The 27,334-nt window shown below is 40.9% G+C and overlaps 1 protein-coding gene and 1 long non-coding RNA gene across 4 annotated transcripts; one reads left to right on the forward strand and one right to left on the reverse strand.

The window, feature by feature from the left end:
• Window positions 1-3,268: 3,268 nt before the first annotated feature.
• Window positions 3,269-14,297, forward strand: LOC115573317 (uncharacterized). The gene is made up of 4 exons (XR_003982254.1): window positions 3,269-3,352; window positions 3,418-3,536; window positions 3,616-3,720; window positions 11,750-14,297. It is a non-coding gene; the product is annotated as an uncharacterized LOC115573317 (long non-coding RNA).
• A 1-nt stretch (window position 14,298) lies between these two features.
• Window positions 14,299-26,162, reverse strand: gata6 (GATA binding protein 6). 3 transcript variants are annotated; one of them, XM_030404047.1, is made up of 8 exons: window positions 26,146-26,162; window positions 19,626-19,840; window positions 18,060-18,968; window positions 17,331-17,503; window positions 16,386-16,511; window positions 16,116-16,203; window positions 15,912-16,009; window positions 14,299-15,108 (listed from the first exon to the last, which is right to left on the reverse strand). In XM_030404047.1, the coding sequence occupies exons 3-8, from the start codon at window positions 18,907-18,909 to the stop codon at window positions 14,947-14,949; spliced, it is 1,497 nt and encodes a 498-aa protein (XP_030259907.1). In that variant the 5' UTR covers window positions 18,910-18,968; window positions 19,626-19,840; window positions 26,146-26,162; the 3' UTR covers window positions 14,299-14,946. The 3 variants fall into 3 exon arrangements, with proteins under 3 accessions (XP_030259907.1, XP_030259908.1, XP_030259909.1); XM_030404048.1 differs by lacking the exon at window positions 26,146-26,162 and having other exon boundaries at window positions 19,626-19,841; XM_030404049.1 differs by lacking the exons at window positions 19,626-19,840; window positions 26,146-26,162 and adding an exon at window positions 19,067-19,329.
• Between the last annotated feature and the right edge of the window lie 1,172 nt (window positions 26,163-27,334).

Genomic DNA, 27,334 nt, shown 5'->3' on the forward strand with positions numbered 1-27,334 from the left:
GTGGAACAATGTGAAACCAGCACCTTTTAGCGGCGACATCCGCGTTACAATTTCAAACATGACTAATAAAGATTAAAAACAAAACTCATGGGTCCAAAAGCAGGTCTTAAATTGATAGAGTTCAGGTTCAGGTTCAGTTTGTTTCAATGAGTTCGACAGCATATAAATTACACTCACCTTCCAGACAGACCCTGCGGCTCTTTGTCACAAAAGACAAGTGTCTTAAATTGAGAACATCGAAATGACCTCTGATTTGTGAAAGCTGGGTCATGTTTCAGTGTAAACAAGTGAGTGCTGTGCTGAGTATTGTACATGGTGATAAAGGTGGACCATCTGGGTCAACCTGTTGAACTTGGGAGTGAGTTGTGCATTGCCACAGACGTTGTAGTTACACGTAAGAGATATTCTATGGGTTTACTGTCTGATGGTTGTGTTAAGAGCCCCGACTATAGAGAAAATATCCACAGAGCTTTAAGGTCTGAAAAGTGAAGCCAATACCAAAATACCTTAAACGTGCATTCTTTCTAATGCTTTGCACGGGGGAAACTCAAGTGTTCCCTAAAGAAGTCCGATTACATGGAAGCTTATAAGAAAAAGACTTAAGACTTGACACTTGATCTATTATCTCAGCAAACAGTTTCCTAATGAGTTTGTGTTCTCAATCTCTAGTGTCAAGTCTTCTTCAACACAACATGATGATCAGTTTGTAAATTATGGTGCCATTTAGAGTAAAGCAGGCGATAAAGCAGGGTGAGCTTTCCTCTTGTAATTGGGAAGTTGCCACCACAGGGTGCCCTCTGCTTTTCAGACAGATCTAATCAGGATATCCTCCCCGGCTCCACCTTCTCGCCCACATAAGGTCACATCTGGCTTCAAAGACCAAGATGGCACATTCGTAATGCCAAGCTCAAGGGTCCAAATCTGTAGTGCGACCAATGGGTGTTGGGTGTCACAGTTAGTTGACACTTGGTTATTACTTGGTAAGATTTAGCTGTGATGATGGGAACAATGTTGTATGAGCCTATAGGTTAGCACCGGCACTTGTGTGATAAGATGGCTCATTTCTTGGGGATATTTCACAGGAAAGTACGTAGTACAAGCTCATAAAGGAAGGAAAGGGCGTAAATTCAAGTGTTTCATTCATTTCATACAAGTGGAGCTTCAAGGTGCAATTTATTTGATTTTGAGCCGGGAGAGAGCTGGTGAGATGTTTACATTCAGCAAATACTTGGTGAGTAATGAGCAGGAGGATTCAGAGGCCCTGAGAGGCAGGTGAAGATTTTTTTCTTCTGGTGATCCACATCATTTTCTCTTCTGTGATTATGACTTGAGAACTGGTGGAGAATAAAGAAACTTTTTTGCCAGGATAATCTTCCTAAATTCTTAAAAAATATATGTATTTTCCCATCTGTGAAAACACGATTTTTTTTGTGTGAAACCGAGTTGGAAAAATTGCTAGAATAAAAGATTTTTTTTATTTTATTTGCAAAACAGTGAAAAAAAAGTTTTGCCAGAAAAAAATTTAATTCTCAAAAAAGAAAAAAAAAACATGTTTTATACATAAACACAGTAAGGAAAGCAATTAGATCCGACTTAGAAATTGAGTCAGCAGGGCTTCCGTAGAAGGAGGTAACATCCAATACATTTTACATTATAACACCAGGGTCCACAAGGAATTACGCAATATCATGCCACTTTGAATTATACAGATTTTCATTCATGTCAACTTTTATTTCTCATCAAAATGTAAAATTATTGGAGTTTACTTTCATTTGTGTACCAGTGGTTGTAAATAATTCAGACACAGCACCTTACAGTGCACCCTCCCAGTGTTGTAAAGGGCTAAGCATAAAATTCAATTCACCCTTTGAGTCACTCACCCTCACTCTGTTCACACGGCATTGCCTCCACTTCAAAAACACAATGGAAAAGGTGTTTCACAGAAATAACAATTATTGAATTAGTATTTTGGCTGTGACATCATTTGACATGATACACAGGCAAAATATATAAACTTTGATACTCAACTACATCCTCACTGATCTGACTCAAAGATACCGCAGGAGAGAACAATAGATGGCATTCCCCCGATATACTTAGGAAAGAATTTTACTTCCAACTGTGCTCTATTGTTAAATTAGGCCAAACTCCAGGTTTTTCTAAAGAAACCCTGTAAAAAACGTTCCAGCCCTGGTTTTTGCGTCCACGTACGTCTTCACGTTCTCCTCCTTTTTCCTGTTTCTCGGTGAAAAACACGGAGGGTGAGGCCTAGAGGTGAGTTTCGGTTCAAAGTTGAAAAGGGCACCAGTGAAAAACGCTGGCAGGTGTTCAACAAGTTCGGTGCATTTATGATAACAGTCAAGTTGACTTGGTGCTCTTGATCACTGGCTGTGGATTTAGTGTAACTGGAAGGAGGGGGGGAGAAAAGGCGGCGGAGAGATATGAAGTGTGTCTGCTGTCAAGGTCAGTTTGTGAGATTGTGTTCAGACTCCTTTTACTCAGCTTTCCTGGCAACAACGGAGCCGTACAGTGAAGCTGCAGCTAACAGTGTAATATCCGTGCACGGACGGTCGAATTGTGCAGTGTAAGTGAAAGCTTGACCTCAGAACTGCTCAGTGTTAATATGGCAGGAATTCACTGGAATTTTGTTTTCATAAATGAGGACAGGAAAGGGTAACAGTGGAGGCATAAATCAGGGATTTTTTTTTTCCCTCTCCCCTCTCAGAATAAGTGACGGCATGAGTGTAATAATAAACATCTCCGGCAGAGATTGATGTTGGATGGGCCTGACTCAGGGCACGTAGTGGCTAATTTGTGCCCACGTCGAGCACCGACTCTCCTCGCAATTCCCACAATATTCAGGGGCGAAGCAGGAAGAAATGACAGACATAATTTCCCTGTGATCAAACATTGTTGATCCGTACATTAACACGACTGATGCAATCTGCGCTGGGCACAAAATAATTGAATGTGCTGAAATTGGGTACTATTTTGAGGTATTTCCTCTCTGTAGAGCAGCCGGGCAGATTGGCTTAATTAAGGAGGGAAAAACAGGAAGTTTTAAAGTCACGTCTATAATTAATTGGTCGCCTCAGCCAAAGGGTCTGCCTGGTCAGGGGAGCATAAGGAAGCAGCTCTGTTGTTGTGCTCAGTCACTGGGTTCACAGAAGACTACATACATACTCTATTTTCAAACGGAAAGCAACATTTTGGTACAATATGGGTTTTATTTTTGTACCTCCGGCCATCAGTCCTTTCAGTTTGACATCTTGGAACACAGCATTTTATCCTGAAGTACACAGACGACCACAAAGCTTATAGCTTTGCCAGATTGTCTGCCACTGTTTTGGAGGTAAAACTAATAACTTGTTATAGTGAGCACGCCTGTAATGTTGCTAATCAACCCTCATTGTGCAGGAAATGGCAGATCAAAGTTGAAGGAAGTAAGGCTGTGACCTCCGGGGAGACTCTCGATGGGCCGCTACAAGGCTAGGCAAATGCCTGATGACCAATGAAAACATGCAGCCTAATTTTAGGTAGCCTTGCTAGCTTGTCTACTTCAGGTCAGAGGTCACAAGTGTGGTAGATTTCAATTTTCCTTCCTCCTTTGTGCAGTTGTATGGTGTAGAGATGTGTATCCAATAATCACCAAGGAAGTGTGTCTTCTACTGAGGCAACCAAAACAGGAAGAGGCATTGTTTCCACGGTCGTTTTCCCCAGGTAATGTTTCAGCAGTCTTTCTACTAAATGAGTCAGTAACAAAACCCACTGATTAATATAACTGTTTAATATAGTGTTTTACTGCCTCTTCAGAGTGCTGAGATCATGGTTTTCGAGGGGAAAATTGGGGTTATTTTGTTTTGGACGGTAGCCAGGCTGGTAGTGGTAGACATGTTGCTAATGCTATGTTTGCAACATTGGCAGCAACAGTAATACCACAGAAAAGAAAAGTTGGAAAGTTGGCTATTTCCCCTTGATATATATCAGTTAAAACACAATAAAATAGACAATTGTGATCTGTAAGAACACACTGTTTCAGTAGGCTAGCTCGCACAGGGAACATGCTAGCTTGCTAGCAGTAGTGCTAGCACAGCTATCCTAAAAGTTCTGTGACATTAGCCATGCAGTTCAGTCTCTGGTAAGCTATGGTGGAAGTCACAAGGTAAAGTTTGGGTTGTAATTTTATGCATTGTTAGCCTTTGTCTTCCTGGTCATATGAAACTTACTATAGATATCCTCTTTTCACAAGGAACCGCTGGATATTATTGATTTTGGACTATGGCATGTCAACATATCTTAGTGCATTGTTTCCCCCAGTATTTTCTGAGACTGGCGCGGGGGGCTACTTTTTTTTCTATGGTTATAATGCTCTCACACAGTCATCATGAACTCTAATATTGTAAAGAAATACTATTACTGTTTCAAGAGAGGAGTTACCTAAGTCAGAGTCCTGCACGGGTGAAAAATAATGTACTGTGTCGGACACAGATGCGGATCGGGTCGGACACCTGGAGAGGCGGGTCGGGTTTTACGATTGCCATTTTCAAGGCGTCACTTATCATCAGTCATTATTAGCGACACAAATGATAAGCATTTATATTTCATATGAGCTCATTCATGCGTGCTTGTGCCCTCCCTGAACTCCTATTCCCCACGCTGTCTTACTTTCACTTTTAAAAATTGCGTCCGTCCAATTTTCCTTCGGGCGTCAGTATCAATTTATAGCGGGTCGGCTCGGGTACGGAATGTAATTTGTGCTACTGTCTGAAAACGGGGTCGGATGCGGTGACCCGTGCAGGACTCTGCACTAAGTGACCATTTTAATCCTCTAGCTAATTATCAAGCTAAATATCCAACATGCTAGTTAACGTCAAAGACTGCAGTGGAAGACGACAGTAAAATATTTCCTTTCTCTAACACTGGATTTATTTATGCCTGAATTTTTAAGGTGTGGAGGCTTTTATTTTGCCGTGGCGTTGCGCCACAGTCAATTACATGTAGGGGAAACCCTGTTAGTGTGATTGGATATTTTTGGAGAGGACCTTGGGACAATTTCCAGTTTTGTTTGTGGCAATGAAATACTTGGTATTTCGACAAGTATTCGGGGCATCTCCTGTGTTTTAGGCGAGAAGCGTACAGTAACAAAATAAAGAAATATGACATTTCATCATAGCTATTGCTAAAACATTACCACGTTTCGAGATCTCATTAACTAGTTTGGTGAACCCCTGTTATAATAGTTTTCTTTTTAAGATTTTGTGAGTTTTGTTTAGTTTTCTAAGTAAACAACATGGTTAGAAAAATCTTTAGAATGTGACTACACAACGGCAGGTGAGATTTTAACGAGCATGTGTTTCTTCTGTTTGGGATCTCAGCAACTAGTTTGCTGAACCCCCATTATAATAGTTTTCTTTCAATATTTTGGCTTTGTGTATATTCCTTGGAAAAGTAAAATAAAGCAGAGCTGTCTTTGTTAATAGGTAGTATTTTTAAAAATAAATTAGCATGGTTAGCAAAAATCTGACTACAACGGCTGGTGAGATTTTAATGAGCGTCTGTTTCTTCTGTTTGGGAGCCTGCCATGCGTCAGCCTGTTATTTATTTTAGATGCTCATTTGGTTATCAGGAGTTTTCATAAGAGGTCTCAGTAGAGAGACGCCCAATCAGCAGGCAAGAGAGGAGCCTCACTGGTCTCGTCTGTCAGGCTGCTGCATCCTGCAATTTATCCCCCGTCTTCGCTGTGTGGCTGCACTGCTATCTTGAGCTCTAGATGTAAATTTATTACATCTCAAGACTTCAGTGAGCCAAATGGTGTTTACACAAGCATACCTCGTCCTGAAGTCCTAAAGTCTGAGACACTGCAATGCATTCTGGGTAGGAGGGGCCGGTAAAATCCCACCAAACTCCGTAGCCCTAAGTTGACCCAAATGACTTAAGCTATGACTGCATGCAGATTCTCCAGAAGGCTGAGAGATTTCGAGCAAAACAGTTGATGCCAGTCGGGAAGGCATTGTTCCCCACCAGCTCTTCATCCAAGTCAAACAGGGACACTCAAAACACACAACACGCATGGAAATCACCCGTGTCTGACTCACTTTATTGTTCTGTCTGTTTCACACCAGAACAGTAAAGATGATGGCAAGAATTAGAAAAGGTTTATCCCAACTATATTCACAAATGTTTATCAACCCTTTATTTCTCATCTAAAAACTGAACCTGAACCCAGTTTTTTGTCCCTCCGTCCTTTCACAGTCATGATGATTGACTTCTGATCATACATCACCAGGAGAGAATTTGCTCTCCCCGTCGGGACAGTGATTAGCATATTGCTTGTTGACATATGTTTAATTGATTAAAACAGTCCTGCTGTGATTTCACTGTGTTTTGTTTTTAAAGGCCAGGGTTCTGACAGAAATACTCCGGGAAGTATTGCATTTGGCGGCGAGCTCGGGTTCCCATACACGAGAGCGCTGAACTTAATTCAAAACGCCTTGGACACAAGGCTGACTGTTGGGCTAGTAGGAGAGGAGAGATAGCTGTAACCTTGCATTGAACTCCCAAGAATCTCGGCGTACTCCTTGGATCGCTGCAGCAGAAAATACTTACACGAGTTACATGATTTAGTGGCCGACTTTCAAAGTCCAGACCCCTTTAGGCAGAGGGATTGGTAATGAAATAACTTTTCCATTAGAGAATAACGGTTGTCTGGCAAAACTGTCATTGCATTGTGTAGAAATGGGGGATAGATTTGATAGTCAAATTGTGCTGGGCTTGTCACATACTTTACATACTTTACTTTGTTCCTGTGAATGAACACAGCATGACAAGAGAAGTTCCCTTAGTTGAAAGGGAGGCCAGAAGAGAAACAGCCACTATAGACTATTCTCATTTTATTATTCCGGGGGTATCATGCACCATTTAAACTTCCCAAACCACACATTTGTGACATTTACAGTAGGCTGGTTCATTTTTGTCATAATTCTAATAATAATTATTTAATTACATTTTTATATGAATCAGTATTTTCAGTTTCCTATAACCAGTTGTTAAACACAGCATCTAAATAGTAGCTAATAATATAATATATTTGCAACTTGTGGATGGAGTGCTTTGAAGTTTTGTGCAGATATTTATGGTCCCAAGAGGATGACTTCTGCAGACTTTGGGTTATACCCCTGACATTTTGCCGCAATGTTGGCGAAAGGGGGCAATTTGTGGACATGGAAAGAATTTGAGTTAAGAAAATACAAAACAATGAACTAATATTATCAACAGAGTGTGAAGAACAGGGTTGATGAAAAAGCTGTCGATGTACTGAACCAGCTAGCCACAGTTTGTACCGCAAGAAGGGATAGTACAGCCTGTAGTCCCAGCAGGGAGATGTAAAAGCAGCGAGTTCACCACAAGAAACTCACTTAATGTAAAAAAAGGAAATATTTTTACATCTATTTCCCTTACTAGACAAAGAACTACAACTGTGCACCATCTGAATTTAAATCTCTCTCTTTTTCTGAACTAAGACAAGGTCAAACGCAACATTGACTAAAAAAAACCCCACTTGATTCAGATTCGACATAAACAAAATTAACCTCACCCAAACAGTCTTGGTTTGTCTTGCCACAATTACCTCTGGTTCTGTCAAAATAAATCCTCAATTAATCGAGTGAGATATAAAAATATTCTGTCTCTACATGCTGTATTCGCCTGCGACTGATGCCCAGCTTTCTCATGGCCCTCTGCCCCTTCATGCCTCTCTTGTCCCTGGAGTCTTAGTCCTGTTCACAGTTGCTGTAAATCGCCTCTGTATTGTATCCCCTTGTTGTATTACTGGGACTGTGTTCAGTATTGAATGGTGTCCAACTGTGTTCACTGGGAGGCAGGCTGACTGAGCACTGCTGCCCGCAATTACCGCGCAGACAGAATCCCTCAGCTAATAGTGTTACATAGCGGCTAACTTATCTACTAGCTAGTTCTCCTCAAGATAAATTGTGGTAACTTTGGTGATCTTTTGACTTTTCATGCTCACTGGTCTGCAAGTTAGCATTGTCATTGTGACAGTGTTAGCATGCTGTTGTTAAAATCTCAAGCTATGGCAGAGAGTTTCTAGCATGGCTTTAGGCTGTTAGTCTGGTCAATAAATAGAAAAAAAGTACATAGTTAGCATTAATAATACAAGCATACCTTGTGCCCATCAGAGCATTTATTCCAAGTCATTGAAAAATCGAATCAGGTTCATGCCTTTTTTGGGTAACATACATCATGTAACAGAAATGGACATTTGGAATAACAATAATTCAAACAGAGCATGATTTTTTTCTTTAAAAAAAGAATTGGATATATACAACAACAACAACACAAATGTATGTGCAGCAGCAAATCTTTGTTATTTATTCTATGTCCTTTTCAAAATGAAATTTTTCACAGTCCTCCTCTACAATGACCTCGTGTTTGTGTGTACATAGTTAAGCACACTATTCATAGCAGAAAGTTCCCAGCAGCCTGCCCCTTTAGGAGGAACAACAGACTGAACAAACACAAAACCTGACTAGCTTTTACACCGGTAGGCAAGGCATTTAATCCCGACACCGTCCCATTTGTCTTGAATGTTTGCATATCAGAGTAGAGCTTTATTTACTTTGCTTGCAGTACCAGACGCTAAAATATTCAAGTAAAGAAATATGTTTTTCCCGACACATGTTAGGCTCTGCGGCATTTTGTCTTAATTGTTTGATGAGGGATGAATAACATATGGGGCACGGTAACCACAGAACAGTTGTCAAGAACAATGTTTGTATGTCTCAAATCAACCTTACCTGATGAAGCCAGGACCTTTTTTCATATGTCAGACTCTTCATTAGGTGTAAAACCTGTAATTCTTCTAATGTTCTTCGAATGTTCCCAAAGAAGGCAACGGGTTGTGTAGGTGTGGAAGATGTGGATAAAATCTTCTATCAGGATATTCAATTTTGTTTGGCATTATGGCAAAAAGTCATAATATGTAGTCCACTTACATATATTAATTTTAAGCAAATAAATAGATAGGACTGTCAGTGTAAATACCTGAAACCTGATGCCATAAACAGCCCATTCACCAGAATTATATGGTGGCATTTTACTTTTGTGCAAACCACATGTATGTTTAAATTTGTATGTGTCATGTCATATCAACAAATCTATCACCACGTCATATCACTTTCAGATTACATGTTTATGAGCTGACGCTGACATCAAGAAGTAGAAGCTATGGTGAGTGAAGCTATTCCTAGTTGAAAGGCTGCCCTGCCAGAGACCACTGGTCACATCCACCACTGAATATTTCTAATAAACCGAGGTGAAAAGGCTGCCAAGCCACTGTCTGAGAATGGGATTCAACATTTGTAAGCATGAAACCACTGGATAATGTTATTGGGCATTGGTGAAAAGACATCAAGCCAGAGACCACTGTTGAAGATGGTGATTAAACATTTGTAATTGTGAAACCACTGGTTATTTGTATTGAGACAAAGTATCAAAGCTGCCAAGCCAGAGACCACTGTTCAAGATGGTGAATCACCATTTGTAAGCATGAAACCACCGTATATTTTTGACAAGGCACAATTGTGTTTTAACATTTGTCAGCATAAACCACTGGATAGTTTTTTTTTTTTTTTTTTAAGATTTTTTCTGGCATAGACACCTTTATTAAGCAGTAGACAGATAGGAAATATGGGAGAGCGAGGGGGATGTGACATGCAGCAAAGGACCTCCAGCCGGAATCAAACCGGGGTCGGCTGCGTTTATGGCATGCGCTCTAACCACTCGACCACCTGCGCGCCCAACCACTGGATAGTTTTAATGAGTCAGGTGAGAAGGCAGTCAAGCCAGAGACCACTGCCGGAGACAGGGATTCGACATCTGTAAGTGTTAAACCACCTGAGAAGGCTGCCAAGCCAGAGAAAACTATTGGAGACAGTAAGTCAAGATTTGTAAACATGAAACCATTGGATATTATTAATGAGCCCTAGGTGAGAAAACTGCCAGACCAGATACCACTGTTGAAGATAGTGTTTCAACATTTGTGAGCATTAAACCACTAGATATTTTTATTGAGCCTCAGGTGAGAAGACTGCCAAGCCAGAGACCACTGTTCAAGACGATGAGTGAGTTGTAAGTATAAATTTACCAGGTTTTTTTTAAGAGGGGCCCCAGCGATTCTACATTTGTAAGCATGAAACCACTGGATATTTCTAATTAGACTTTTTCCTAATTTTCCAGCTATGTTATTAGCAACAAAGCAATTTCGGGGCAATTTACAGCCTTTTTGGGTGGCGTCAAATTCTCTCCCTAACCCTAACCAAGCACTTTTTGTACCTAAAAAGGCTGTTCTTGCAACATAACATTAAATATTGAATTAAACAAACTTGAACACTGTAAAATGGTAGGGTTAAACATATCAATGATTTGCAGAAACTTTCATTGCCAACATTTATTCTGGCAATTGGACTGCCAAAAAACTGAGTACATAATTACATAGTATACTGTTATATATCCAGAGATACTGAAGGGATGACTGTAGACGTGCCAATCTGATACACTGGATTACCACTGGCACTAATACTGACCTTGGTAAGGATCAAGGATAAACCATTAAATGATTAATAACTATAACCTCAGTTTCTCCAATAGCTTATTCAAAATCAATCTACAATAAATGACATTATTCAGTCATTGTGGCTCACAGCTCAGTGTGTAGTGCAGCAACAATCCCTGGTGTCATGTCCACTTACAAATAAATATTTCCAGTGAGTTGTTCACAGTGAGGTGCTCGTTTTTTTTAATATCCGAGGGCACTTATACCAAACTGACAGTCAATCGATGGTATCAGATACCACCAGCTGGTGTCTTAGAATCATTATCAGGAGAGAAAAACTTTGACAGTTGGATTCATTATTATAAACAGTTGAATTTCATGCAAAGCAGCAGAACTTAGCAGCTATTTGAATAATAATCTCAAAACATCTGTTTCATTTTGACAGATAACTGAGAGTAAACGTAATTTTCCGGATGTTATGTGGTACATGGCAGCTTTTAAGCTTAAATAATTGTTCACAGGTAACTGTTGCGGCTTGTGATTCACTCTCAGGTTAAAGGGTTTAGGTTGTCAAGGAACTTTTCCTTTTTTCATCATAACAAAGCTCTTTCCTTTTGTCTCAGCGTGTCCCACCCTCTGATTTTTACTCTCCTCCACCAGAAGTGTCATTCCTTCCAACACCCAACCTTTCCCTGAACACACTCCCACTGTTTCTGTAATAAGTGACACTGTCTATACATAGTGATATGAGGTCATCTCTGTGTGGAGCCAAACCTTTCACTGTCATTTAGTTGTTTTTTTTTGCCTTTTTTTTAAACAACATTTACTGTGGTTTTATCATTAGAGAGGGGCCTCCTGATTACTTATTATTTTTTCCTGAACCTTCCCCTTTTGTGTAGCTAACTTCCTGTGAGTAAGACTGCGAGAGTTTATGGCAGGGGTGGAGGCGGCGCCTTTTATTCTTTATTATACTGTACAGTCATAGATGTGTTTGCATACAGAGAAGGCGAAATGTTCTGCAGACTTTATGGCTTTCTAGAAAATCAACCACGGAATAATAATCCAGAACAGTACATGAACTCTCCTTCCATTTGACGTCTTTTGATGCTACTCCAAATCCAAAAGACTCCACTAACAGGACAGCTATCATGTTTTGAAGTGTGTTTTTTTTCTTCCCAGTATGTGCCGCCGTGTCTGTCGAGGAAACCCAAAAGGGCTGAGTCAGAGATCCCATCTCTTCCGGAGGCAGGGCCAGCAGTGCTCTCCTTTGAAAGGCAACATGGAAAGATCAACGGGCATCTCCTGAGGGAGCCACCGGGCCACACTGTGCTGCTGCCCCATGGTCAAACAGCCCTGGGGCCCAAAGTCTGGTGCTCCTGCTGCTGCTGCTGCTGCTGCTGCTGGGTTAGCATGTTTACTTTGGGAGGACTTTCAACCCTGTGCAGCCATCAAGATCTCTGTATTCTCCCTCTATCTCCCTTTTCCCCTCCATCCAGCGCTCATTTGGACAGCATTCCCACCAACTCTGTGACAAACATCATTCACATCCCCTCTCCATCACTTTGCAGATAATAACTGTAAGCTTGGCGTTCGCATCACTTTGTGCGAACGTGGTTGTTGATGTGACCCTCAGCTCTGCGAACATCTATCCAGGCAAGAGCGCAGGGAGGATTTCTGCGCTGTTGTGTTTATATTTCCTCCCTCGCAGCACCATGGATACCAGTCAGACAGTGCCAAGGTAGGACCACCTCATAAATTCAGAAACCTATAAATATTTGCCCGTGTTTTGAGTTCAACACTAGTTTGCATTTACATATCTGAAGGTGGTTTTGTAATTTATCTGCGTGGAAGCTCAAGGACTTAACGCCCGGTGGTCCCGGTGTACAAATTGTGTTTTATATAACACCCAGCAGCAAATGAACACATGCCAAACATTTCCATTTACCATTTACAGCCAAACTCAACACTAGAAACACCAATGATGGAAAAAAACAAAAAAAAACCCTGTGACGGACGATTCTCGGCTGAAACAAATGGCAGCGGTTGCATCATTCAAATGAAATGTTAAAAAGTTCGATCTTTTGCAAAATAAAGAAAAATAAGGGCTGTGGATGTGGCCCTTAGTGCAGTGGAGCACATTCCTCCACACTCAATAAACTCAGCTAAATCAATATGTCAAAGAGCAGACAGATAACGCTAAGCTCAGGCATAAATCTTCACCATCTCTAAAATCTTTTCATGTGGTATTACTCACAGGCCATATTCGCTTAAGTACAGTAAACATTGTGACAGGTACTTTGAGCTGCTGGTTCAAGAGGACACAGGAAAGTGGATTGTGCTTTGAGCCTTCGGGGGCCGGTCGAGAAGAAAAACTCTTAAGTAAAAAAGCTGTCAGGAAGAATAAAGGCTTGCTTTAATGAAACATAAGCAGAGTGTGGAAGCAAACCTCCCGAAAATCTGCAGGCAGATTTCTTCTGGAAAAATCGGAGAAATAAAGCACAAGTTTTCTTTTTTTTTTCCCTCCTTTGCATTAGCTGGTCACTATTCTTTATTTCTTCACGTTGTTCCCTCCCAATCATTTAAACATCTGAGAAAGATTCCGTTTTAGTTGAGCCAGGGAGAAATGTAGGGAGGCTGTGATTGCCTCATACAAAAGTATGCCTGAGTAATATCAATATCATGCAGGAACATGGTTCTGTACACCACTTCTTCTTTTAAACACACTCTAAAAATCATTTGCATCACCAGAAACAGTTTATTGGACTGAATTTAAATAAAATAATTTCTTAAAAAATAAAAACAATGACAAAAAAAAAGAGAGAATGATGCTAAAATAAAACATATTTCCCCCAAAAAATAAATAAGTCCAGAGGAACGAATGACATAACCTTCTTTGGATGAAAATTGTGAAAGAAAGAAAAAAACAAAAATAAGAAATAAACTCTTTTTTTTTTTTTTTTACGCCAAGTTCCACATGTAACTCAGTCAGATTCTGTGATTACATTGGTTTGTTTCTGAGACTCCGCCCACACTGATGCTGAAGGACATTGAGACAAACAGTTTGAAAAATCAAACATAACTTCTCACATTTTCCTCTTTTTGAGTGCCACATGTTTGTCACTCTCCTTTACTTCCCTTTCACCTCATTTTTTTAGTTAAAACTACCGGGGCCGTTACACTGATGTCAACCCTCGCAGGGATTCGTCAAAGTCATCAAAAGTAACAAGAACTTGCTCAGAGGGGGTGACCTCACTCTCTGCTTTGCTCTAATTCTGGTCTTAAATGATGCGGCAGTACATGCTTGCATTGTGAAAGGTACACAGTTTATAGTGAGTCAGGTAGCGAGGCCAACAGTCTCCTCTCTGCAGTTTATATCCTGTAATATAAAGGTCGGCGGGGCCCACAGCTATTCTTGCTCAAACAACTTCTCCACATGTCAGAAGAGTTGAGCATAGTACCTTAATGCTATCAAACAGCTGACATGAACATATAAAAGAAAAAATAGTCTGAATGAGTTGATTATTTGCAATTTTTTTTTCTTCATTAAAATAATTAAACACTAGATGACTTTTATACCCTGTTTGAACCAAACTAGTTTCAGTCGAATACAGTAAGAGCTCTCAGTGGAAAACATGTGCAGATTCAACACTACTGTACTACAAAAAAACAAAAAACAAAAGTAAAACAGAGGGGAAAAAAAACAAAGAGAAAAGAAGACATCAGAATGGTTCAGCTTCTACTCTATATTGATATCTTTATTAACAATCATAGCCATGTTTTCAACAATGGAAGATTTATAAATATTTTTTTTTCTTTTGATTCATAAAAGTTGTCTCGGCACTTGTGGCTTGATTCCAGTTGCGGAAAAAGAAAACAAAAACAAAAACAAAACAAAAAATCTAAAATGTCCTTGAAAAGAATACAGCGCTTTTAAACGAAGCAGTGGTATCCAATCAACAGAGAGGAAAATCCGTTATGTACAAGACGGCTTCACTGGTTTCTGTTCCTGCGTGGATGGGAGAGATTTTTTTGAGTGCATGGCGGGTCCAGAAAAGCATTCAAAAAAAAAAAAAAGCAGGCCAGCTGATTGATCGTCTGGCCTGGAGATTCCCTTTTGTTTTCTTAAGATCCCCCACACCAATCTGGCAACCAGCTATTCCACGCTCGGCTCAAGCTTGCAGTGTGACTTGAAGGTCGTCTCACCCTCCTGTCCAACCTGTCCCACTGTTTTTTTTTCTTCGTCTTCTTCTTGCATCAGCTGCGAGGAAGGAAACAAATATCGCCCCCCATCCCCCCCTCCCCTGAATACTTCCACACTACATAGCATCCAGACAAGAGGGGCCAGGGATTGCTGTCCTCCCGAAAGATTTAGATGTTCAGGCTAAGGCCATGGGGCACCAGGGTTCACCCCTCACTGAAGCTACGTCTGATGGCTGGGACAGACCCACGCTGGTGTACAGGCCGTCCTGTCCCGGGTACTTCACCACCGAGCCGGAGCCTGTTCCCTCCCCTGAGCTGGACAGCACGGACGAACTGACCTACAACACCAAAGGAAATGTTTTAAAAAATGCAATAATTAACCAAACTACATTAATATAACTGACATTTCTGCATAAAATAAGCGTTTGTCTACTGTGGTGTTTTTCATGTTTTATGAACTCCTTTTCAAGCCTCTTGCGCTACACTTCTTGTAAAAATAAAATTTTAAAAAGGCCACCAGATTGTAAACAATGTAAATCTTACAGTGATATAACACAGTGTGACACACTGAGCGGTCATCACCACCAGAGTTTAAGTCAGCCAGCATGTGATCTGCAGATCACCTGCTGTAGCAGATGTCGTAATGCTTTCAGTTTGCTCATTACAAAATTCCACCCTGGAGTTGCGTCGAGGACAAAGTTTGAAATGTTCTAAAACTGCTGAAAAGATGGTATTTTTAAATGTACATGCTGCGACTTTTTTTTTTTTACAGGCTCATATGCAAAGAATGGCAGTTTGGAGGAGCAAACATGAACTTTGGATGTCGGTCTACGTTAAATCCATATGTCAAAGCTTGTATTTTAAGTTACGATGGGAAGAGAAGAAAAACAGCATTACCCATTTATACCCAAGAATATAGAGCTATGTACCAACAGTGTACTTGTGTCAGTATAGGTCATAATAAGCTGCTTTCAAAGATTTTCTGATGAGGGCTGGCCAAAAAAGCCACATAGTGCTCCTTCAAATTATAAATGCCCATAAGTTTGACCTCATTTATTTATTTATTTTTAAATATATGTTTTATGTTTATTTAATCATTTGAATTAAAGTGAAACAAAAGACATGTTGATTTCTTTCTTACCCCTGACACCTGTCCAGAGGGAGAGCTGGTTTTCGAGCAGTCTTCGGAATTGGATGAAGATGTGGACGTGGGAGTCATAGAGACCGAGTTGTTGTTTCCTAGAAAAATGATTCAAGAAAATGTTGTTGAGATCACGATATCAAAAAAAAGGGCAACATGTTGATGTAAATTATCCACAGTTTTAATCATATTTATATAACTCACCGGAGGATCCCTTTGTTTTATTCAATGTTTTGGGTTTTCTTTTTCTCGTCTGGATGCCCTCTTTCTTCATGGCGAGCGGCCGAGGTACCTGCGGATCATCATTGTTGGATTTATTATTATTATTATTATCATTATTATTATTATTATTATTATTATTATTATTATTATTATTATTAATTATTTATCTATTTATCTATTTATTTATTTTTATTATTATTATTATTATTATCATTATATTGAGATCAACGTGAATTGAAATATTCCACTCACCCCGTGTAGTTTTGTGTAGAGTCCGCACGCGTTACACACCGGCTCTCCCTCCGCGTTTCTGCGCCACAAAGTGGTCGTGCTGGTTTGACAGTTGGCGCAGGACAGGCCGATTCTTCTGGACGTCGACTGGTGACAGAAAAACGTGATATTAAATTATTATTATTATTCATATGAAAAGATCTCCTGAGACTTGAGAGGTTTTGTCTGTCGCCTCCAGTTAAATAAATTGTTTTTAAAGTGAAAGCACACTCCACTGATTCAACAACCGTTCGGACCACTCACACCCTATTTCCTAACAATAATACGGCTCCTATTATGATATCCATTTAGACGCTATTTACGCAGGGCTCTGCACAGGATGCCCCATTTTCAGCGGAGTTCGTATTTGTGATCAGATTACCTTTTAAAAAGCCGTGCGTAATGCGCGTAATGGCACCAGGAAAAGATTTGCTCTTATTGTTGCCCCCATTAAGATGAAGTTATCCGGCAGAGGCACTGACAGATTAAGTGCCTGATTAATTACGTGAACAAATATCCTCTTGTACGGCCGGCGTGTAATCCAATTAAAGCAGCGCCTTCAATTATGTTTAAACCAAATTACGGGAAAGGTACCAATAACCCTCTTCTTGGTCAAATCCTCCACTCCGGCATCAATTGAATTAGTATAACTGGTGGCTGGTGAAGTCGTATTATAGTGTAGTGCGATGAATGTTGTCTTAAACATCAAATGTACACGTTGAGATGTATTTTACAAACAGATTTCTGTCATCAGTCACAGATAAAAGAAGAATTATTTTCTAAATGATAAAAAAAAAAAAAAAAATCTAATAAAAACTCAAGCTGTCCATCTCTGGACACCCTGACACTCATCTGCGATGACCTCCGGCCGTCGTTTGAGACAATTAGGCAGGAAACTGAGCGCTTAAGTGGTCCCCTGCTCCTTACCGTCCGTTTCTGTGGTTTAATTAATGGCCGGCTCAGCCCATTCATTTTGCTGTAGAGGCCGCAGGCGTTGCAGAGAAAGTGGCCCGTGCCGTCGCGCCTCCACAGCGGCGTGGAGATGGAGCCGCAGTTGACGCACTCCCTGCTCTCCGACATGTCGTCCAGAATATCTGAAACTGAGAAGAGAATAAACCCAGATCAGCACAAAAAAACAGGAGAATCTGCCTACAGGTTGTACTTCATGGTGAGGTATTGTGTTTCTTGGACATTAAAATGACAGCTGAAGCAAAAACAAATCAGTTCCAGAGATTTCATGCAGTAAAAAAAAAATCTGACAATTTGAATTATTATTTTATTAAATGTAGTCATAATGCTTGGACACTTAAAATATACTTTTACTATTTTATATTTTATTGTTTTACAAATTTAAAGGTTTCATTTTTCTTCAGGACGCACACGCCAGTTATTTCAGACCACATCCAGCCAGAACTGAATCACGAGAGGAAGATTATTGTGTTTCCTTTGTGAGACTAATATTTGGTCAGATCGTTCTTTTTCATTTTGAGCTTTGGCCTCCACAAAGACATCAAGTTATCATACAAAAGCGCACTAAAACCACTTCAGCAGTGGCCTGATTATATGAACTGAATCATAATTTTCCATCCCAGACAGTGGGAATAAAAGTCACTCCATCACTATGTCCTCTTCTAGTTGTTTTCTCTCTTTTCTTACCTCCGTTTGGTCCTCGGATCAAGGGCGCGCCTCTGCTCTGCAAGGTGTGCAGCATCGTGTTATCGAAAGGTCCCCCGGTCCAAGGCGAGGGCAGCTGGGACAGCTGCGGCGCCACATAGGGAGAGTACGGACTGGCGTAGGTCCCACTGAGGGGCCGGGAGAGGCCGTACTGGTCTCTGCTGCTCACGTTCAGCGTGTTGCCGTAGCCGGTGTCCCGGGGCGTCCCGTTGTTCATGGGCGGGCTCGGAGGGTAGTGGAACCGGCTGGAGGTGTGCGGGCTCCCGGTGCTGTATGAAGGGCTCTCCGGGGTGGACTGAGACCAGACCGAGTGGCTGGAGACGCCGTGGCTCGGCTGCGCAGAGCCGCTGGCCTGCAGATACGAGAGGCTGGGTATCATGGGGCCCACCCGGGAGCTGGGCACATATACGGGGGAGTTGGGGTTGGAGTGCATATAACCACCAGACGAGGAATCATATCCAGTCTGGCTCTGGGCGGCGGCGATGGCCAGTGTTTGGTACATGTCGGTCGGGTCCACCAGCAAGCTTGCCTTGTGCGCTCCGCTGGAGAGGACGAGTTTGCTGCCCTGGTCTAAATCCGTAAACAGCGGGATGTCCTCGGCAGTGGTCAGGGTGTTGTTATGGTGTCCGAAGTGAACGTAGGAGTGTAGAGTTCTGCCGTCGGGGCGGCGGTGCCCCAGTGCGTCAAGGTCGCTCGGAGGAGTCCTCAGCTCGTCCGCGGAGGGACCGTCCCTCCTGCTGTCACCGGGCAGGTATGTCTGCTCAGCCGGTGACCCTGGGCTGCTGGATACTTCTCGCTTGACCATGGACCAGCTGTTTTCGCCCAGGTCCATCCAGGAGCACTTTCCATACACCGTTGCGGTTACTAAAAGTCGTCAGGGAGTAGTCCACCCTGTAACAAAACAGAAAGTAGAAGAGAGAAAGAAAAGTCAGCTTTACGCATGTGAGGCAAAAAGTTATGGACGAGCGAACATCTGGACAGAAACTCGCCAAAGTCTCTGGAAGAAGCGCAAATCCTCCTCTGGTGTACCCCTCGTCCTCATCTTTAGAAGAGAAACGCGCAGCTCCACATTTAAAACGGGAGTCTTGACTTTGAGTTTCTCTGACTCCGTCTCATCTACAAGTATCCAATAAAACGCATCCAACCCGCAGTGACTGCCATTCTCCCATCAAGCGCTCTTAAAAAGGATCCGTCCATGTCAAATCTCTGTCCTCCCACACACAAACACACACACACACACACACACACACACGTGCACGCACAAGTACACACACATAGACACACACACACACACACACACACACATAAGAGATAGGAAACAAAACGCAATATGTCTTCACAGCAAAAGAGATAACCGTTTGATAAGACCCAAAACAGATAAGAGCCGAGAGGGCTGGGGGAGCGATAAAAAAAAAAAAAAATACCCCGGAATAAAGATGATTTCGCTCAGCGGGCCGCCAGATGTTAAAGAAACCAGCTGCGGGAGGGAAACGAGCAACAAGTGGAACCAGAAAAAAAAAGTAGAGATATTTTTTTCCACCGACTTACCTGCTAGTTGTGTGCCATAGGTCGCACGCCAGAAGTTCGTGTAACAGTGAGTCGCTGCTTCTCCTGGAAGTAAATGGGAAACGTCAGTGCGGTCTGACGAGGTTTATGAGAGGAGGCGCTTCTGGTGGCCGCGGCTGCAGGAGGCGGACCAATCATGAGCGGGGAGCGGAGCGGAGCGAGCGGCTGGAGACACGATGGGGGTGCCAGCCTATGATCTCCTCCAATCAATCACACGGAGGGGAGAGACGAGAAAAAAGAAAAGAGAAGAGAAGAGAAGAAAAATGTGACTTGATCATGTCTGAAAGTTTTTTTAAATAATTTGCAAATGAAGGTTTTTTTCGGCGAGTTGTTGTGACAGCTCCAGGTGTGAAGTCTGTCTCGACTCATATGACGATTTAATCATTATCATTATCATTATTATAATTATTTTATTATTATTATTATTATTATTAGAACCCTGTTATATTTGAGTTACTGACATGTATTCAAAAACACTTTCCTGATTAATTTCCTGGTCTTTAGAGGAATACATTTACTCCAGTGCTTTAATTTAATTCAAGCATATTTAATTAAATGCAATTTTGAGTTATTTTTAATTTATCCAAGGGTTTCCATTTTAATTCATGTCATATTTTACTAAATGTCAAAGGGAATTAATGCACTAATTTGACAGCTGATTATGGTCGTTTAATAAAATCTAACACCCTTGTTCACAATCTGATGTGAAATGTCGTTAAAATCAGCTCCAGCTCAGCAAAGCACAACCTGAAAATACTATTTACACCTGAACGCACCATTAAAAATGATGCTATAACATAAAAAAACAACAACACAACAATAAAACCCTCACAGGGCCTGTTTGTGTGCACTTTTACTTTCGTTACTTAAACACATCTTGCTTAAATACTTATACTTGCATACTTTTACTTTTAAAGGGATCTTTTAAAGATTGTTATTATCGTTATCATCATTTGTAATTTACACAGCAAAGGGGGAAAAAATGATCTGGATACTTCTTCCACAAGTGGCTAGTTGTTATGGATGAATTCAGACGACTGACTGATTAAATCACACAGTTACCACTCACGGATCACTATGTGGATCCTTTTAAGATTATTAATTAAGTAAAACAAAACAAAACAAAAAAAACACAAAAAACTGTATTCATTTATGTATTTCTATATTGAAGTCCCTCCATTGAAGCCCTTGATGAATGCCCCTCTCGTCCTCTTTTGTCCATTCTCTGTGCGCTCCTTCGGTGATCAATAAATCCCCTCCCTAATTAGTTTATTTAAGTCAGACGCTCTCATTGAAGGATTAAATGGCCTCAGCTGAGCGGGAGCACAAACTCTCAGCACGTCTCTGTGGCGAGAGGAGCCTCGCTTTGAACCGCGATGATTCGCTCAGCCTCAATATACATACACACAGTGGAGTGTGTGTGCGTGCGGGCGCGCGCGTGTGTGTGTGTGAGAGAGAGAGAAAGAGAGAATGTGTGTGTGTGTGTGAGAGAGAGAGAGAGAGAGAGAGAGGTGATCAAAAGTCCGCGAGGTGACAATTAAATCATGCGCTCATTTACAGGTCTCCTCGTGCGTGTTCACAGAGGTTAACAAACAGTCCTCTCAGGTTCTTCACACTCACCGGTCAGCACGTATTTGTGTGTGAATGTGAATGTGTGTATGTGTGCGTGTGTGTTTGTGTGTGTGTGTGTGTGTGTGTGTGTGTGTGTGTGTGTGTGTGTGTGTTTGCATTCAGTCTGATGGGAGATAACTGAGACTGAGCTGCACACATCTGATCAGTCCAACATTATTACTAACACTCATACCACCATTGCTGCTATTACTGCTGTAGTTCTCCCAGGAGTACACAGAACTCTCCAGCGTTCACAGCTACTTTTTTCTAATGATGCTGCCACTGTTGTTAAAACATTTTTTTTAAAAAAGTATCCAAACGTTATAGGCGGCGATGGAATGTAACGAAGTACATTTATTCAAGTGCTTTGCTTAAGTTCAATTTTGAGGTATTTGTACTTCATTTTCTGTTACACTTCCACTCCACTCCATATTGTGCTTTCGTGTGTTCTCCATGTTTATCTCATGACTCAAGTTACAAGTCACTCTTTGCTGATCGCATCCCATTTTAAAAGAATTCATTTAGGCTGCAAAGTACATTTGTTATCAGACGCTTCAGGACTTTTTAATCATTGTTAATAAAATGTTATTTTAGTCTCAAGCCTGTGTAGCCTGAGTATCAAAAGTTATTTTCTGTCAGAACATGTGGTGCAAGTACAAATAAATGACATAGATTTACATGTATGTATGTACTATACACCAGAGGTAGACTGATTATCCAACCCAAATATTCAGCAATCTGTTTTTGTTTTATTTCTGACTTCCAATGAAATAAACTCATTTTAAAAATGCTCTACTTTCACTCTCCATCTGCAAAGTAACTAGTAACTAAAGTTTTGCAAATGAATGTGGTAAGTAAGTAAAAAAGTCCAGTATTTTCCTCCTGATGTGCTGGAGTGGAAGTGTGAAGGAGCACAAAAATAAAAAATAAACAAGGGAAATACTCAGCTAAAAGTGCAAGCTCCTCAAAACTGTACTTGAGTAAAAGTCCTCAGTCAGTGATTACTGCTGTGGCCACTAACCAGTGTGTCCCTACGAGCAGAATGAGCTTGAAGGACTCCAACATTCACTGTTACCAGCCTCACACCAGCACCGACACCACAGCCTGCACTGAGGGCCGTACTCACAGAGGACCTGATCACTCATCACAAACATGCCGACACATTACTGATATATATTACTAAACTGCTGAAATTACAATGCAAAGGGGCCTTGTGGACTAAACAAGATTAAATATTACCACTCCTACTTCTTGTACCACTGGAAGCTGGAGAGCTGGACTTACAATTAAACACTAATAATCTGCTGATATGATGTTGTTTCATTCCAAAATGGTCATATTTCTGCTACCACTAGCACTGTTTTAATCAGCAGGAATACTGCTATTATCATTATTGTTTCCATGGCTACAATCTTTCATGGAGCTACTTTAGCCTTCTACATTTACAACTACTGTGATTTAAATCCTCACACTAATATGTTGTTGATATAATATTAATGCATTCAGAAATCAGTGATATTTCTACTTCCACTGCTTTTATAAAAACTAGGCCTTTTTATTATTATTACTGTTTGACCTCTACTGTTTCTATGGCTACAACAGCTGTTATTATTACAGCTATTGCTCACACAAATCTGTCGTTATTTTTATTATTACTGTTATTATTATCATTATTCTGTTGCCACTGTGTCTGTAACACCTCTTGATATTACTTCTAGCCATTACCTCTACTATTATCAGGCTGTCATATTAAATAGCTGCTGCTTTATTTATATTTTAGGTACATGTTTGAGGGATCATTGTTGGCTAGTAGCACTATGTTGGAAAGCATAGCATTATTTCTGCCTATAATAAACAAATACATATAGGCTGTTGGAGAGCCTTTATAGGAGCTGCTGTTGTTTGTGCGCTTGCTCACTCATCATCATTGCTGTTGCTGAACTTTTACAGCACCGTGGTCGCTCATATCGAAACTATCCCCGCTGCTATCAATGTCTACATTTAGATACAACTTTGGACTGGTCCCCTGTGGCTCTGTGCGTTCACGTCCGTGCGTTGGACGCTCACGTTTTTTGGGGACATCTTTTACTTTTACGCACGGTGACACGTCTCCAAAGGCCTCCTGTCTCCTCCTGCGCTCACAGGCTCAAAGTGGGCCAGCGGTGGTGACCGGAGAGGATTTTTGGAGATGTGATTTTTTTTTTTTTTGTTTTTTATCAGAGGGAGTAACCAAACCGGTGCGCTACTGTGTCCCATCCCATCGCCCCCAGTGAGCAGTTGTCAAAGAGGTGCGAGAATACAAAACCCTGTTGTTTCTTTTTCCCCTTGACTTTCTTTCCACCCTCCTCTCCTCCTCTCTCCTCCTCTGTCTCTCCCTGACTTTGACTCCTCTTACTTTAAGGGGGCTGCGGAGCCTCGTCTGGGGGGGTTGATGAATGAGGTGTTTTTTCGCAGTGATGTCAAAGTGTGCAGCCCTGACACGCGGAGCCCGCGAGGAGAAGTGGCAGGACGCCGCCCTGTCTCCACATTTATCCACAGACGGTCAAACACCGACGGGCCGCGTGGATGTCAGAGACAGGGGCCCGTGATCTAATTACCTCCATCAGGCATTTCACTGGAGGATGCCTCGAAATGCACCAAAATTATTATTATTATTATTGTTATTGTTATTATTATTATTGGTATTATTATTATTATTAGTAGTAGTAGTAGCAGTAGTAGTAGTAGTATTGTCATTATTATTATTATTATTAGTAGTATTATTATTATCATCATCATATTATATATATATATATAATATAATAATATTTGAATATCATAAGAATATTATAGCACAATCAAATTCGTTAGAAAAAAAGAATAAAAGAAAAAAACAACGCAATTATAACAACAACAATAATAATAATAACAACAATAATAAAAATAATAATGAAAATAATAATAATTTTCCTTTCTTTTGTTTTATGTACTGATTTATTTCTTTTACCCAGAAGTCCACGCGGCCTCAGCGGTTCTGCCTGATCCCCGTTTGTTTCTCCCCGCAGCTCTAATGGCCGAAACCCTCTCCAGGTGTCAGTGCCTTATGTACCGACTTGATAATGATTATCTCCAGCTCTCGTTACAACCCGCTCCTGATTAGCCAATACTGCTGCGATATGCACGATGCTGCGGAGATAACAGGGGGGGGAGAAGGAATAATGCTGAGCTCGCAGATTCTCCACCCAGGGATTCAAACCCTCGCGTGTGATTTATTATTGATGGCGGTGATCGCTTCTTTATTTGTTTCTGCGTGACTTAGCCAAAAAAAAAGCGCCACTGAAATACGGTTGGGATTTTCTTTCCCTCTCTCTGATACATGCAGGGTGATAAAAAAAAAAAAAAAAAAAAAGAGTCATTGTGGACATTTAACACGCCCTTAACAGAAGAATGTCTCTGATGTCTCGGTCGTGATTAATGAGGAACGACTGTAGCCGCATGTAAAACACGCAGGAAAGAGACGCCATTCATCATGTCGGATCACCACTCAGCTGCTGATGGCCATTTTCCTTTTTTATCTGTCTTTTGTATGCAGAACAATGCCTCGCTGTGAGCAGCCGTTTAATTATCACGTTAGATTAATTTCAATTAGCATGTAGCATCAGAGTAAAAGTCAGATTATCTCATAAATCGCCACTGAACAGTCATTTCTGCGGATAAAAAGACCTAATTGTTGGATTTATACCACACAGTCTGTAAATGACACTGATGCTGCTGCTTATATTTAAAAAGAAAATGCACTTTTTTACGTGAGATGTGTTTATTATGTGCTGATATTAATGGACATGGTGTCTGATGTCTTTTATAAACCAGTATTTTTAAATCATTTTTAAAGTAATGTGTCCTTTTCTAATATGGAAAATTAAATACTTTAAGAATATATAATTGGCAGTGTATAAATATAAACAATTCGAGATTGTAGTAGGTGACACAGCTCCTTCATGCACATATGAGTCAGAATATTTGACAGCTATAAAATGGTGAGTTTTCAAGGTAATCATTTTCCAAATTAAAAGACGGTGACGCACTCAATTTCAAAATAAAATATCCTAAATAAGTGAATAAATAGATAAATAAATGAACCCCTCTACAGTTGGTGTAAAAAATACTTGGCTTGGGTTGTTGAATTAGAAGAAGAAGAAAACAAGAAAATCAACTGAAAACTATTTTTATAATAAATATTCCACAATCATTTATAATGTTATATTATTAGGTAGAATCATATACTTCTTTTCCCCTAACCAGTTTCTGTGCACCATCGCCTTTAAAGGGGCACTATGTAGTTTTTGAGAAGAGATTCGAACTCTGAATTTTAACGATATTAATTATGTAATAATATGAACTTTTTTTTTAAAAAATATCTGAATAAACAAGCTGTTCTCAGAACACTGTCTGAAACTAGAGAGGTGGCGGGGTCCGCCAAATGTAAACAATGTAAATCGGTGTGAAATTGCGTCACCCTTTAAGGTCAGTTTGTTTATTCGGTTTTATTCAGTCATGAACACGAAGAGGGTTTGTTCATTTATTCAATTATTCAATTTCTACCCCAAAAGCTACACAATGCACCTTTAAAAAGATGATTTTAACAGCTCAGACACAAAAAGTGTAATCCAGAAAATAAAACACCAACAGGCTAACATCTATTTCTTCCCCTTTTTTTGTGAATGTGTAAATCAGTGCATCACCCCTAAATCAACCACTTTGTGAGAGAACTCTCAGTGCTACATTAGCCACAGCACCTGTGGAAGCCATCTTTCCTTCATCTATTACCTCACTACGCCGCGTCGCTGCAGCCCTTAAAACATTGACCTATTTGCTCTTATTGTTTTATGGAAGACACAGTTAAGTTTTATACCTGCGCGGGTCTGTTTTTCTCCCCGTCTCCCAACTGAATGGCAGCTTGTCCCCCGGGTCCGCTGCGATGGAGCAAAGGCTGCTGGGAGGCCGCGAGCGTCACTCTGACTCTCCTGTTTGAAGTGGTAGATGATTAAACGGGGCTGTGACAGGTGTAAAAGCAACCTTTGTCATTTTGGACATGCAGCGTCCTTGCTTCCCCTGGCTCACCCACAACGGAACGCCCTGCTCACCTGCCTGCTCGCACTGAGTGTGTGTGTGCACGAATGTGTGTGTGGGGGTGTGTGTGTGTGTGTGTGTCGTTTTATGGTGGGGATTGGTTGGAAGCTGCTAATCATCCTGTACCATCCACACATGTTTTTCTGTGTGTTTATGGTCTTGGCTAGAACATGAAATCCCCCTCCACCAAAAAAAAAAAAGCTATTATACATTTCTTGGGAAAAAAGGAAATCAAGAACTTGAGAAAAGATGGCGTCCCGTTTATCTGGTGTTATGGGCGATTATTTGTGTCTTCAGCAGCTCCAGTTTATCAGCAACACAATGTCAAATCAGCCTGACCCACTGTCTTAACTTTGGCTCTACAACTGGCGCTTCCCTTGCAAAAGGGGCCCCCTCGATATCATTGATAACACTCCCGTTAAATGAAGATTAAAAAAAATAAAATAAAATGATTGTTGAAGTGCCGATGTTTCACTTTGCAGGGCTCATTCTGTTGTTCAAACAAAGCATTTCACAGGACGAATCGAGGCTGAGCACATTCGCTCTGCAATACCAGGGATTAAGTGGATTAGTGGAGCAAAGTCTTGCCTGCACGTAATTATAATATTAATTTGCACGTTTATCGGGTTGTGCTTAGTCATATTGGATGTGGGATTAAGCGGGATAAGGGGATTGATCTCCTGCTGCGCCCAGATATGAAATTAGTTTGTGCACTTTTTCTCGAGCCCTCACTTCTGATGTGGACTCTTCGATCAGCGGCGTGTTGTCAGCCAATGACCAAAGTTCACCTGCTATTTTTAGAAAAAAAAATCCTATGATGTGGATGGAGGACAGAGGAGCTGGGGAAGGAAAAGCGGATTTTGATGTAGTCCTGAATGAAAGAACAGAAGGAAAATTGTTTTTTATTTAATTGGTTTTCATTTCCATAAAATTGCAGGAGCTGACTCATAACCTGTAGACTCATAGCAGGA

Source organism: Sparus aurata, chromosome 21, assembly GCF_900880675.1.
Source record: "Sparus aurata chromosome 21, fSpaAur1.1, whole genome shotgun sequence".
Classification (NCBI taxonomy): domain Eukaryota; kingdom Metazoa; phylum Chordata; class Actinopteri; order Spariformes; family Sparidae; genus Sparus; species Sparus aurata.

Excerpts from the sequence above, each read along its gene's own strand:
- gata6 (XM_030404047.1), bottom strand. The coding sequence starts at position 18,909 with ATGGACCTGGGCGAAAACAGCTGGTCCATGGTCAAGCGAGAAGTATCC. Across the intron at positions 16,512-17,330 it reads TTAAACCACAGAAACGGACG|TCGACGTCCAGAAGAATCGG; the intron begins GTAAGGAGCAGG and ends TTCTGTCACCAG. Across the intron at positions 16,204-16,385 it reads TCTACACAAAACTACACGGG|GTACCTCGGCCGCTCGCCAT; the intron begins GTGAGTGGAATA and ends GATGATCCGCAG.